A 13239-nucleotide genomic window follows, 5' to 3' on the forward strand; every position below is an offset into this window, starting at 1 on the left:
GCCTGGCATTGGCCTTGCTGCAGCTCCCCTGGGGGCCAGCCAGGCGCTGCATGGAGTCCAGTCAGGGTTTCAGCCCCTCCAGGCAGGTGGGGCTGAGCTTTGCCTGGCGGGAGGTCCCTCACCTGTCCCACCTGCCCGGCCTCCCTTGTGCCTCTTGCAGTGTTCCTGACGGGCAGCGACCGCATTCCCATCTACGGCATGTCCAGCCTGCGCATCATCATCCAGTCGACGCCCAGCGGGGAGCAGTACCTGCCCGTGGCTCACACGTGCTACAACCTGCTGGACCTGCCAAAGTACAGCAGCAAGGAGATCCTCAGCGCCCGCCTCGTGCAGGCCATCGACCACTACGAGGGCTTCAGCTTGGCCTGACCCTGCGGGGCTGGCACAGACTCTTGGGTGCTGAGCAGCAGAATGATGGGCTTGGGCTTTATTTTTGTAAGGGAATAGATCTGAACTACTTTTCTTCTTATTTTTCTTTTTTTTTTTTTTGGGGGGGGGTGTGGGGAAATAGAAATAATAATAATAATACAGATAATGCAGTCTCAGCCTGATGCTGCCAGCATTTTGTGGGGTTTCAGCAGGGAGAGGCTCTTGCTTTGAATTTTTTCATCTGCTGGACAAAACCAGTTCAGTGGGCATTTCTGTTGTTTCCCCTCCAACTTGACATCACTGCCCTCCTGGCAATTCCTTGTAGTTTGCTTTTGTTGCCCCCATGCACACACACACTCTTACCTCTTTTTTTAGTTCAGTTCAAATATTTTGATGTCCCTTGCATTTAGGGTATGGTGGAAACAGGATGAAATAGCTATCTCTTCTTTGAAAAGCTGTGATTTTCCTCCCCACCCTTTTTTCCTCCCTTTTTAAATGCAAGCTGGTTCTTGCTTGCTTTGAATGGAAATGTCTCCTCTGCCCTTCAGTCCTTGGAGGATGGTACTGGGCTGGGATGTCATTTGTGACCCCAGAGCAGTGCATTAGTGATGATCCTTTTTGCACCAGGATGTCTCATGGAAAATACGGTAGTTTACAGATGTTAGTTTGTTTTTCTTCACTTGTCTTGAATTTTGTTTTCAAGCTTCTCAAAGAAGCCTCAGAATCCTTCTGGAGTGGGGTTTGTGTTGAGGCTTGTGGAAGCACAAACCCTGCCTATCACAGCAGGTTTCTCTGAATGCCTCTCTTGTGTTGTGTTACTGTCCTGGCAAGTCTGCAGTCTGGCTGGGTGGGCTGCCCTCTTTTTCCATCCCAACAGCCCTGCTACTCCAATACAAGGTGAGGTGGCTGCTTTTACTGCTGCCACCTTTGTCCAGAGGAGCTGTGTGTGTGGATGTGCGAGTGCAGGGCGTGTGGGTGTGGGAGGTGTGTGCAATCTCTCCAGTCTCGTCAGGTCAAAGAAGGAAGATCCCCATTTGAGTCATAGCCCCATGTCTGGAGATTGGTTTGATCTTTGCAGTTAGGTTTATTACTTTGCTGTTTGAGAACAGCCCTCTCAGTTGGCAACTGTTTGCCGGGGGCCTGAAAGACAATCTCTATTAGACTGAAAATGTAGAAAAATCTCTACCTAAATCTATCCTGTATGATTGGAGAGCTTTTGTCCTCTTTTCCTCAGTCTCACTGTCCCATTAAGTGAAGTTTGAATGATTTTTCTCCCTTCCCCCCTGCCATTTTTCAGATCTTGATGTAAATCTCATTTTAAGCCTAGGGTGGTTTTGACATTGACTTGTTATTAGGACATAGTATTTATGCACCATGTTCAATTTACAGTATTGAACTTTGCACCTCGTAACAAAAGGTTTTAGGCTTCTGGATTTTTCTTTTTTTTTTAAAGACGAGCTGTGGGCTACATTGAGAGCTCCCCAGCCTCTTTCTAATGCAGCATTGAAGACAAATATACAGTTATATCAAATGTTTATTTTCGATGTGTGTGTACATAGTACAGTATTATGCAATAAATTTGATGTTTAATTCTGATGGAGTGGCTGCCTTTCCATGTTGGGGAGCAAAGGAGAGGCTGCTCCAGGCACCAGCACTGCCTCTCCCCCTGTCTCAGACAAAGGGAAGTCCTCCAAGGAAGAGCTTGGACTTGAGATCAGCCCTCAGTCATTCCATCGATGCATGTCTGGTTAGACACATATATTGCACATATTTATTTGTTTAGGTGGATGGATCATATGTAGACACAGGAATATGCACATATACTCTTATATACAATGAAATGTGTGCACATTACTGTGTGACCTGTATTATGGTGTAAGGTCTAGCTGCTCTTGTATCTAGTGTATATACAGAGGTGCTGTGGCTCATGGGAGCCAAATCCAAGTGGCTGGCAGGAGATGTGCCAGCAGCCAGAAGCATCTTGGCCCTGGCTTTCCAGGCCAAGCCCAACAGCGAGGAGATCTGGCTGGCTGCTGTGAAGCTTGAGTCGAGAACAGTGAGTATGAAAGAGCAAAGAGGCTGCTGGCAAAGGCTCGCAGCAGTGCCCTCAGAGCAAGGGTGTTTATGAAGTCTGTGGAGTTGGAATGGGTGCTTGGGAATACTGCTGCAGCCCAGGAGCTCTGTGAGGAAGCCCTGAAGCACTATGAGGGCTTCTCCAAGCTGTGGATGATGAAAGGACAAGTTGAAGAACACAAAGCTGGTAGAGAAAGCATGGGAGGTTTATAATCAAGGGTTGAAGAAGTGCCCCCATTTCATACCCCTGTGGCTTTTGCTGTCCAGGCTGGAGGAGAAAGTCATGCAGCTGACTAGAGCAAGAGCTGTCTTAGAAAAGTCTCGCCTGAAGAATCCAAAGAATCCAGACCTCTGGTTGGAGTCTGTATGCTTGGAGTACCAAGCTGGGCTGAAGAACATTGCTAACAGTCTGATGGCCAAGGCACTGCAAGAGTGCCCCAATTCAGGAATCCTGTGGTCAGAAGCAATTTTCCTTGAAGCGTGACTGCAATGGAAGACCAAGAGTGTGGATGCTCTCAAGAAGTGTGAACATGCCCCATGTGTCCTACTGGCTGTGGCCAAGCTGTTCTGGAGCGAGCATAAAATATCCAAGGCCAGAGAGTGGTTCCACCGCACAATGAAGATTGACTCTGACCTGGGGGATGCCTGGGCCTTCTTTTACAAATTTGAGCTCCAGCACGGCACAAAGGAAAAACAAAAAGAGGTGAGGGAGCACTGTGAGAATGCTGAACCTCACCACGGGGAGCTCTGGTCTGATGTCTCCAAGGCCATACAGAACTGGCAGAAAAAGACTGGAGAAATTCTTGTGCTTGTGGCAGCCAAGCTGAAAAATACATTCTAGAGTGTGCTGGCCTCAGCTGCCTCAGAGGTCTCTGTAGGACTTAACCGGCCCACTCAGTGACACAGATTTCGAAGGACAGTGTTGGGGGTTAGGTTTCTTTCCTTTTGTTCCTTTTTACTTACAGAATTTTTTCCCTTAAGTTGCTAGGAATCATTAACGACTGGGTACTTCCGAAAAAAAAAGACGTGGCCAAGCTCAGGGGAGGAGGACATCTGGTTGCATTTCTCTTATCTGGGAGTTTCTCTCCTAAGGGAGAGAGATACCTCGAGAATTCAGAAGGTAAAGGGTGGGGCTGGGGCAGCTGCTGGCTAGCTCTCTGTTTTGGCTTTAGAGGAGGATGGTTGAAGCTGCTGCTTGGGGAAGGGAATTTGCTGCTGCTGCTGGAGCCCAGCCTAGAGCTGCTTCTTCTGCCGTGGGGTGAGCCTCTGCTTGTGAGAGCAGCCACTGAACTGAGACCTTATGAACACCCACCTCACTGAGAGAGGGACCTGTCCCCATCTGCTCGGGGGCCCGGGATCCTGAGCTCGCCCCTCTCTGCCCTGCTGGGAGCTGTGCCACCTCTGTCCCACCCCTGCTGCCTCTTTGGCACTGCTCTGAGCTGTCCTGCAGTGTCCCCTCACCCCCTGCCTGCCCCAGGCATCCCGTGGTTCCAGCCACAGCTCTGGAACAGCTTCTGATACATCTCCTCTACCACCCAGGATTTTTATTCCTGCTGTCCCAGCTTGCTGCTTCTGAGAGTCCTGCTGGGACACTGGGATCAGCTGCCCTGGGGGTTTCCCTTCAAAGCACTTTTTGATCCAGTCTGTCAGCCCAGTTAACACCCCCTCCCCCAGAATCAGAGGAGATCCCATCTCAGGAGATGGGAACTCAGCACCTCTGAAAAGCCAAGCCCCAGGTCATCACGCAAGTCCTCTGGCCTGTTTGGAAATACAAAATTCAGTCTTTGCTGGTTTTATATGGAACAGGCAATTCTGCAATTAATAAAAAAGCCAAACCAAGCCGTCAGTCCCCATCCCAAGTGCTTTCACTAACACATCTCTGCCTTACCCAATGTCCTGGTGTGCTTGTATCCCCAATCATCTGTTCTGTATATGCTGGGGATTAAGTTCTACACCTTTAAGGCTGGTTCCAAGAGCGAAGGGGGTGGCAGGATAAGCACAGTTTGTTATCAGAAGCTGCACTGGCTGCCCCGCATCCCGCTCCTGGACTGTGTCATCTGCAGAATGGACAGGGAGACAGAGCTCTCTTTTGCTTTTTAGTTAGTTTTTAGCTGGCTGAGGCAGACAAGTTCCCTGGACTGTGGCTTTTCCTTTTCTTGGAACTGTTCACAACTGCTTTGGACCAACATCTCAGAAGAACACCGGGAGTTCACACCTGTGGCACACCAGGGCTGGGACACTGTATTCCAGCGCCAGAGGGACTGAGAGACACGCAGTGAGCTGAGCTACACCCCACAAAAAGAACCTTCTGAATCTGCCATCACTTCAGAACAACAAGAGGTTTTATTGTTTGGTATTGTTCATTTTTTATGGTTGTTGGTGCTTTGCTTTTTAAATAAACAGGTTTTTTTCCACATTTCTCCAAGGACATCTTTTCCCGAACCAGTTGGGGCAATTTGCCCTAACCAGGACACCCACCCTGACCAGCAAAGGGCACATGCAGCCCATGACCACCTTTGGAAGAGTTCAAGGGATCCTGAAGAGACCAAAATAGAAGCAATTTTGGCAAGAACACACACAGCACACATAGCAAGTGAAAAGGGATGAAGTACCCTTACGTAAGTACCACAAACTAAATACGACTATTTGTGAACCCACTTGCCCTTAATAAAGAAGGAAGGAGAAGTTGTTCTGGGAGTCCTTTTGGCTCCTCAGGTGTGACATGCATGAGGCCTGGCTACAACCAACACCGGATTTCATCTTGCTTATTTGGTTTCTGTACATTGGCAGTGATCCCCTGGGGAGCTGAAGAAAGCATTACAGAAGTGCCCTCCCTTGGTATCAGGGTGGAGCCTGGCACAGGGCAGACCACGGAGTGCACATAAGCCTCTGGAGTGAGCCCAGGTGTCCCAGGATGGTGGAATTGTGAGCCGTCAGTGACTTGGTGTCCCTGAACTTGGGGCCTTTTTCTCCTTCAGGCAGCACCTGTTTGACGTGAGCACCTTGTTGGGGGTTAGGTTCATTTTCTTTTGTTCCTTCTTACCTACAGAATTTTTCCCATAAATTGCAAAGAAACATTAACTACTGGGTACTTATGGGTACTTAAGAAAAACAAGTAAGCGGCCAAGCTCAGGTATCTTCTCTCATCTGGGGGGGTTTCTTTCCTAGGGGTAGAGATACCCTGAGAATTGGGCAAGTAAAGGGGTGGGGGCAGTGGCTGGTCCTACTCTCTCCCTCTCAGCATCAGAGGCCAGTCGAGCTGTTGCTTACTGGGGGGAGAATTCACTGCCACTGTCAGAGCCCAGCCCAGAGCTGCTTCTTCCTTTCTGGGTGAGCCTCTGCTCGTGAGCGCAGCCACTGAACTGAGACCTTATGAACACCCACCTCACTGAGAGAGGGACCTGTCCCCATCTGCTCGGGTGCCCGGGTTCCTGAGCTCGCCCCTCTCCGCCCTGCTGGGAGCTGTGCCACCTCTGTCCCATCCTCACTGCCTCTTTGGCACTGCTCCGAGCTGTCCTGCACTGTGTCCCCTCACCCCCTGCCTGCTCAGGCATCCCGTGGTTCCAGCCACAGCTCTGGAACAGCTTCTGATACATCTCCTCTACCACCCCAGGACTGTTTTACTCTTTTTTATGGGAGTCCTGCTGGGGCATGGGGATCGGCTGCTCCAGGGTTTGTGGAGCAGAGCCTCTCTCCCTCCCTCCCTTCCCGTCTGGGCCCAGCCGCCATCACGGCGCTCCCTGAGCCCGCGCACAGCGCCCCCTGCAGGTGCGGGGGAGTCATGGCCCTGCCGCCGGGCCGGGAGCCAGCAGCGCCCCTGCTGGCCGCGCCCGGAACTGCACCCCAAGGCACAGCGCCTGCGGCCCAGAGGGGCTGGGACTGGCTCCGGGCTCTGCTGGGGTCAGTGCTGTGGTCTTGTTGTTTGTCTGCTTTATTATACACGCTAGTAAAGAACTGTCATTCCTATCCTCATATCTTGGCCTGAGAGCCCCTTGATTTCAAAAATTATAGTAACTCAGAGGGAGGGGGTTTACATTTTCCATTCCAAGCGAGGTTCCTTCCTTTCTTGGCAGACACCAGTCTTTCAAACCAAGACACATCTGAATCAGGTGTCCCAGGACTTTCATTTCTGAACATCACAAACAAATTTGGAAACAATAAATTGTCAAAGCTTGTACTCTAGACAGGTGCCCTTTCCACAGGCAGAGCACAGCTCTGTGCTCTCAGTTCCCTGTGGTATTCTCTGTACTTCCTACACTGGGAAGAAAAGCCCATCCTCTGCTGCCACCATCAGCATTGCTGCTGCAGCCCACACAGGGGTGATGTGCACAAAAGAAGAAAATTTAGGTGAGTTTGTGGGACACCTCTGTGGACTCTTCAGCTTGGGTTCAGGTGTTTGTATCATGATGAAGCACACATACTAATGGGGTGGGTCTTCCAGATATCCACCACATATTTGACACCAGATATTTAACCAACCACCAAAATTCCAAGTGATTCTCACTTAAAGCATTTAAAACCTCTTCTCTTCCCTGTTGCCCAAATGTGGTCAGAAGGTTTCCGTATCACCCTCCAAGCAGAACAAGCTGGTAAGAACCTGGCTGCATGGCTCATTTTCCTTCATGTACCAAACATGCAGGTACTTCCTTTACTTCGGTTGAATTGGCCATCAAAAACGTGGGAAGAAAACTCAACTCAAGCCTGGGCAAAACTGCAACTCACACCAGCTCTGCCTGATGACCAGGAGATTATTACAGCATTTCTCTAGAGCAACAGAAGATGCTGGACTCCAAACAGGTCAAAAGTCTGAGCAAATCTTTACTGTAGCTACAAGAGAACAGTCTTGGTGCTGCCTGACCTGTGCCCTAACATGATATTGGTCAGGGCACTTGTCTGTTCAACTCAAATAGAAGCTATTTGATGATTTCATTACTCAAGATTGAAGTAAGTAAGATTGCCTCTTGCTATAATATCCTGGGAAAAAAGAACAGCATGGCTGGCTTTGATATTCTAAATTTTACAGGATCTGTAAGCAAATCAATACAGAAGGATCCCTTCAGTGCAGTCACTGAGCGCAGTGTTGTGTCTCCTACACTGGCAAACTCCATTTTGGGCATCAGGCCTGGAGAAACAGTGGGCAACAGCAAATGTAGAGAGTTACAGAAATCCACCTTTCTTCCCTCTCCCACCTCTGGGAATGACCCTTCAGTTCCCAGGGAGCTCCTCAGCTCTCCCAGTCAGGCTCCAGCTGCATCCACTTCATGCATTTGTCCGTTTGGTGCTCTCTCCTCGTTGTTTATTGGCAAAAACAATCTCCTCCTTTACATGATCTTGGAGCTAATATCTCTCTTACTGATCAGGACTTCCAGCAGCCTCAGCTTGGCCTTAACCTGCTTGTATTCACTGTACTCTTCAGCCATGGGAGTGCGGTCTTCTTTCTGCACATTCCTAGTGGGAGTGAAGGCAGACCATGAAGATTTCTGTAACAGGAAGCCTCCCTCAGCAGCCTCCCTCTGTCCACCAACAAGACCTACAAAGCAGCTCCTCTCCCCCACTCCTGATCAGGGAACAAGACCAAAACATTTATCCTTTGAGAGAAAAAACAAACAAACAAAAAAGGGGCAAACAAGCTGCTCCAACAAAGCGTGGGATGCTTGTGTACTGAGGCTGAGCACAACCCCACAGTTCCAAATGCAAAATCCTACTTGAAACATGCCCTGCTTCCCTAAAATCACCAGCTCTGCAAAACAGCTGGAAAACACTTCAGGAGCCATCTGAGTGTTAGCCTGTGAGCATGGCAAAATAAAATACAGTCTCCTCTGTCTTGGCACCACAGCACTTACACGAACAGGCACACTCATGCAAAAGAAAGATGGTATTTGATCATGTTGCTCTTGGCTTACAGAAGAATTTTAAATTTTCAACGATTTAAAAAAAGCCCCTAAGGATGATGGCTGGTAGCAAGAAACAGACAAGATAATTTAAGAGTATATATACATGCAAACATTCTATCAGCTTGTTAATGAGGGACGTTTTCTTTAAAAAAATAAAACCAGTTACACTAAGGCAGAAATACTTGATAAAACTAGTGTCTGAATAGCTCACAGATATGCAAGAATAGGACAGAAATCACTAGGGGGAAAAAATAGTTATTTATACATTGAATAACTCTTCCACCATTCTAAATGTGGGTAAAGCAATGATAATGAATGTGAAGAAGAAATACGTAATACTAAATTCAGGTAACTTTCCGTATTTGGAGATCATTGTAGATGCAAAACAGATTAAAAGTAGCTGAAGAACAGAGAGGCAGCTGAGAAATTGTTACCTTCCGTTTTGTCGGAAAAAGTTATCTTCAAAGTCTCTCAATTTTTTTCTGATTCGTTTTTTCTCTTCCCTGACTTCTTGGAGCTGCTCTAACAGTTCAGGGCTGTTGGGTTTAAAGATAAATGAGATTATCCAAATCAAACAAACACAATAAAAACAGGAAAACATACAATAAACCTACAGATGTTTAGCTGTACATATGCCAAGCAATGGAGCTGCTCCTGGAAGCAGCTCTGGCAGCCTCAAATTACTTGAAACAAAAAGCTCTCTGAGTTTAGTGCAGCAAAATGATCATAAGCTGCAGCTTCTAAGGAGGTCAAGTGTGCACTTCACAATTTACCACTAACTTCTGTGAAACTTATCTTCTGCAGTTGGGCCTGGGTTTGGTGACTTTTTATAGGATCAAATTTAATGGTCACAACTTAGGGCTACCACCCACATGTGTTTGCACCAAACTTGAAACTAGCAAAGCTAGTTCCACTTGACCTCTCCAAAACATGAAAAACCTTCTGGAGTGCAGGGTTTTCATAATAAAGACTTGCCACTAGTGGAGTTACTACTTAGAGATGGAATTCAAAGGTGCATAAGCTAAGTATCAGGACAAGGTAGTTTCTTTCCAAATCCTTTCTATGAGGGTCAATTGCATTTAAAAATGAAACATGAAAACTTACGGCTCAGATCATAAATAGAAAAAACCCTAGAACACTCTTCTGACAAATAAAATGCTATCTCAGCAAGAAATAACTTTTTGTAGTTGCCTGTGAATTCAACATACATGGATGCTTCATGGAGATTTGAAAGCCCCATATCTTGACTGCTCCTAGATGGCATCTTATCATCCACCGGGGAAACAAAGCCGTCAGCATCATCTTCTAGTTGATCCAAGAAGCTGCGCACACTGACATCTGTTTTTAAGGTAATTGTGAGATCCGGCTTCACATTGCTGTCCTCCTCAGACCCCTCCTCTTCTTCCTACACACAGGGACAGAGCACCCCCACAAGAAGACAGGTTATTGCTTCCCTTCTCAGGAACAGGCTCCTCCTCTCACCACATGCACTCGGAACAAGAAGTGGAAAGGCAGAGCAAACACTTCAATTGCCAAGCAATACACAGGACACCAGAAGACCATCAGTAAGACATCCTAGAACCAAAGCATGACAGAGAAATTGCCACCACAAACTCAGATTGGTTAAGGAGACCCAGAGCGACACAACTGAGAGAAAAAATACTTGGGGTTCAGAACAACCTGTTGCTTTGTTTAGTTTGTGAATTCTGACGAAAATGAACCCATTTACAGATGTTACACATATTGTCCAAAGCACGCCAGCCATCCTCTGCATTTCCCTGCAAACATTTCCTAGCATAGAGACTGCCAAGTTAAAATGTGGAATTTTCTTTCAAAAGATGCAGCTCAACAGCTCTCTCTAATGGCTGAATTCAAGACCTGAAATGCTCATACAGTCATACCAGTGAGCTCAGATGAGTCTTGCAATTACCTAAATGTGGGATATGATTGAGTGTAAAAGGACTGCTGCTGCTAATATGTTCAAACATTAGCTATGACCATTTTGCTGGAATACACTAAAAATTGAACTGGAAACGCTGCACAGTCCAATTTCCCACTTCCTCAATGCACACTGATGAATTGGTTGTATTCCAATTAAAAAAAAATAAAATTAGAGGCATGAGATTTGAAAGTCCCTGCTGCACTTGGTATTCATCAGTTCACTGTGTTCTCAAAAGTAGGGCTTGTCCTGAGACACTGTCCAGAAATAATTTTAATTATCAGGGAACAAGGCCCAGTCTCTTATTTCTAGAAGGCAGTTTTCAACCTTAATGTAAGGAATGAGGCTACTTAGAGAAAGCAGCAAATGCCAGCATGGACCGTAAAGTATGTATGTGTGTGTGTGTAAATGTATTTATTTTACAGCCATGTAACTCTAGCCAGGAAGGATCTAAGCACATGAATATCTTTAAAAGCTTTTGGGGCTAATATCACCAAAGTCTTCAAGACAAAATATATTGTAGCACTGGGATCAAAAGCAGACTTTTTTTTTGTTATTTTTTTCATGTAATTCCTTGTGAATAGTTCAACTATTCCTAAGAGACTGGTCCCATATTTCAAGCAAAGGGAGAAGGCAACACCAAACCTGGCTTAGTCCCGTTTAACCCTCAGTGATTTATAAATGCATACATTTAAATTAAATTATAGTTTGCCCAGAGTTTTCTTTTTAATTCAAAGCTCTAGGCCACAATGATACATTGCAAAGCTACAGGTTGAAAATTACAATCAAGATTGAGGCTGGAGGGTGAAAAAAACATTATCTGGGAAGAAGTTTTGAGTAGCAATAATAACAAAAGATATAGAGAATTTGAATGCATTTTAGGAAAATCTGCAGGGAACTTGTGGAAGTTGAAGCAATATTTAGCACGTGATTAGACAAGACCCATTTCTCCAGACATCAGCTGAACAGTTTAAACAGAAAGCACAAACCAGCAGCCATGTACTGTTCTTTAACCCTACCAACAACTCCAGGCTGAACTGGGGAGGGGAGACCACCTTTCACTGCCATTTCCCTGTCCCCAGGTGTGCCACCCTGCCCAGACTGGGGCAGCAGGAGAACATGGACCCTGCCTTGCCGTGGAGGAGGATTTGCTAAGTCAGTCTAAGCAGTGAAAGCAGTGCACCTTGCTTTAGAGGAATCTCTCTGGCAACAAAGGAGGAGCTCCCATGCCCTTTTCTGGGAGAGCTCCTGGAAAGACAGCAAAGGGACAACTGCCATAAGCAATGTGACAAAGCTGCTCCTGGGGACTGATGCAAGGTGTTTTCCTCACAGATCCCCTTGAGCCTGTCTTGCCTTGCTGCAGACACAGTGTGCTGTCCGAGCCAGCAAGCAGCTCAGGAGCCAGCCTCCTGCCATGGGAGGCCAAAGGAGGAAAAGAAAGTGTAGGAATTTCATTTAGACCTCAGAGCTAACACACTGCATCTGGCTGTCACAAGACCTCTGAAATAATTTTGCTCTTAAATACAAAGGAGTGAATTAAAAGGATTCTTAACCAGAACTCCAACAGAAAAGGCCCTCTAAGGCCTTCCCTCTAAAGTCTCACACAGGAACCTCACTTTAACCTGCAGCAACACTTACACCTTGAACCAGAATAATCTTCATACACAAGATTCACATAGCATGCACCTGCTTGGATTGTTAGGCAATCATGAGGCATTCCAGAGTTCAAAATGTCAAATCCCCAGAGTATCCTATCATCGGCACTCCCACAAAGCAAGAATCTTAACCACTTTTCCAACACAACATTCAAGACATTGCACCAAAATGTTTGGTAAGGTCACCTCAAAACACCCTTTTAGTCAACTGTCCCAAATGCTCAAAGAAAAACTCACACAGAAACACACAAATACTGACACTGTCAGTGGCCTGTCAAGTATTTCCCTGCCCAGTGGACCTATGCAGGAGCTAAGTTTTGGGGCCTTTTGCTAATTTCCTCTCTTTACTTCTGGGTGTAGTTCAGTATAAACCCGCCAGATGCAGCTTCACAGAGCCCCACTTAAGTGTTAATAGGCACATCATGTTCACAGGCTTAAGGCTGTCATCCTGATCTTCTGCCACAACCCCTCCAGGTCTGCATTCCCTCCAGGACACTGCTGAACTGGTTTGGTGCTGCCCTGGCACAGCACCAGCCCATGCTGGCCATCAGAGAGCAGCATAATTGCCAGCTCTAAGTTCTCACACTGGGTGCAAGTAGAGGTGGAGAAAAAATGACACACTAAAACAAAAAAACAACACTCCCCACCAGACCAGTACTGCAGATTTGATCCAGCAGTTATCTAGAAAATACTAAGAAGCTCAGTGATCATTAACCAGCTTCCAAACAGCAGCTTAACATCTTCAATCTGCAATCTGGTATTAAAGAATATGTGCCTCAAATAGTCCATTAATATACAATCCACTGGGCTCAATCACCTCGGATCTCTAAGTCTGCAGTACTTACATTTAACCAGGCTCTGGCTGGATAACAGAAATATGACCTAAATGTGCTGAAGCACTCCTCTCCCTTGTTACACTGCAAGGGCAGAGAAAGCAAGCCAGGAACCAGCTCCACACTGCGTGTCCTGGTCTGCTGTTGGACTTTACTCCTCAGGGGAAGGCCCAGTATCATAGCAATCTTCCCCACCCCGAATTATTACTCCACAGCAGCACAAGAAGAAACACAACAATCCTGCCATCCAAATCTGACCAAGTATCAACTAGCAGAACCAAGCTGCTCTTACTTCCATCCTCATTAAGTTAAAAACGCCCTGCACAAGGTGGTGAAAAAGAGCCTGGATAAAACAAGTGGAGGGGAGCAGGTAAGGATCCCGTAAGTGCCTCAGCTGGCTCCACGTGCGAGGGTTAGTTTTGTGAGAGCTCATTCCTGCCACGGTGCTGTGAGCAAGCCACAGAGCCTGGGAGTGA

General features: G+C 46.8%; 2 protein-coding genes across 9 annotated transcripts in view; one reads left to right on the forward strand and one right to left on the reverse strand.

The window, feature by feature from the left end:
- HERC3 (HECT and RLD domain containing E3 ubiquitin protein ligase 3) overlaps positions 1–4950 on the forward strand; it is a 44817-nt gene extending 39867 nt beyond the window's left edge. The window contains 1 exon segment of the mRNA XM_039710452.1: positions 161–4950. Within this exon segment, the coding sequence (XP_039566386.1) occupies positions 161–369 (209 nt within the window). The 3' untranslated portion in view covers positions 370–4950.
- FAM13A (family with sequence similarity 13 member A) overlaps positions 4767–13239 on the reverse strand; it is a 117865-nt gene continuing 109392 nt past the window's right edge. For all 8 annotated transcript variants that reach the window (XM_039710446.1, XM_039710441.1, XM_039710445.1 and 5 more), the window contains 3 exons: positions 9545–9741; positions 8771–8872; positions 4767–7890 (listed from right to left, as the gene is read on the reverse strand). In XM_039710446.1, coding sequence (XP_039566380.1) covers positions 7764–7890; positions 8771–8872; positions 9545–9741 — 426 coding nt within the window. In that variant the 3' untranslated portion in view covers positions 4767–7763. The remainder of the gene's footprint in view (positions 7891–8770; positions 8873–9544; positions 9742–13239) is intronic.

This window comes from Passer montanus, unplaced genomic scaffold (assembly GCF_014805655.1).
Source record: "Passer montanus isolate IOZ18808 unplaced genomic scaffold, ASM1480565v1 scaffold23, whole genome shotgun sequence".
NCBI classification, from domain to species: domain Eukaryota; kingdom Metazoa; phylum Chordata; class Aves; order Passeriformes; family Passeridae; genus Passer; species Passer montanus.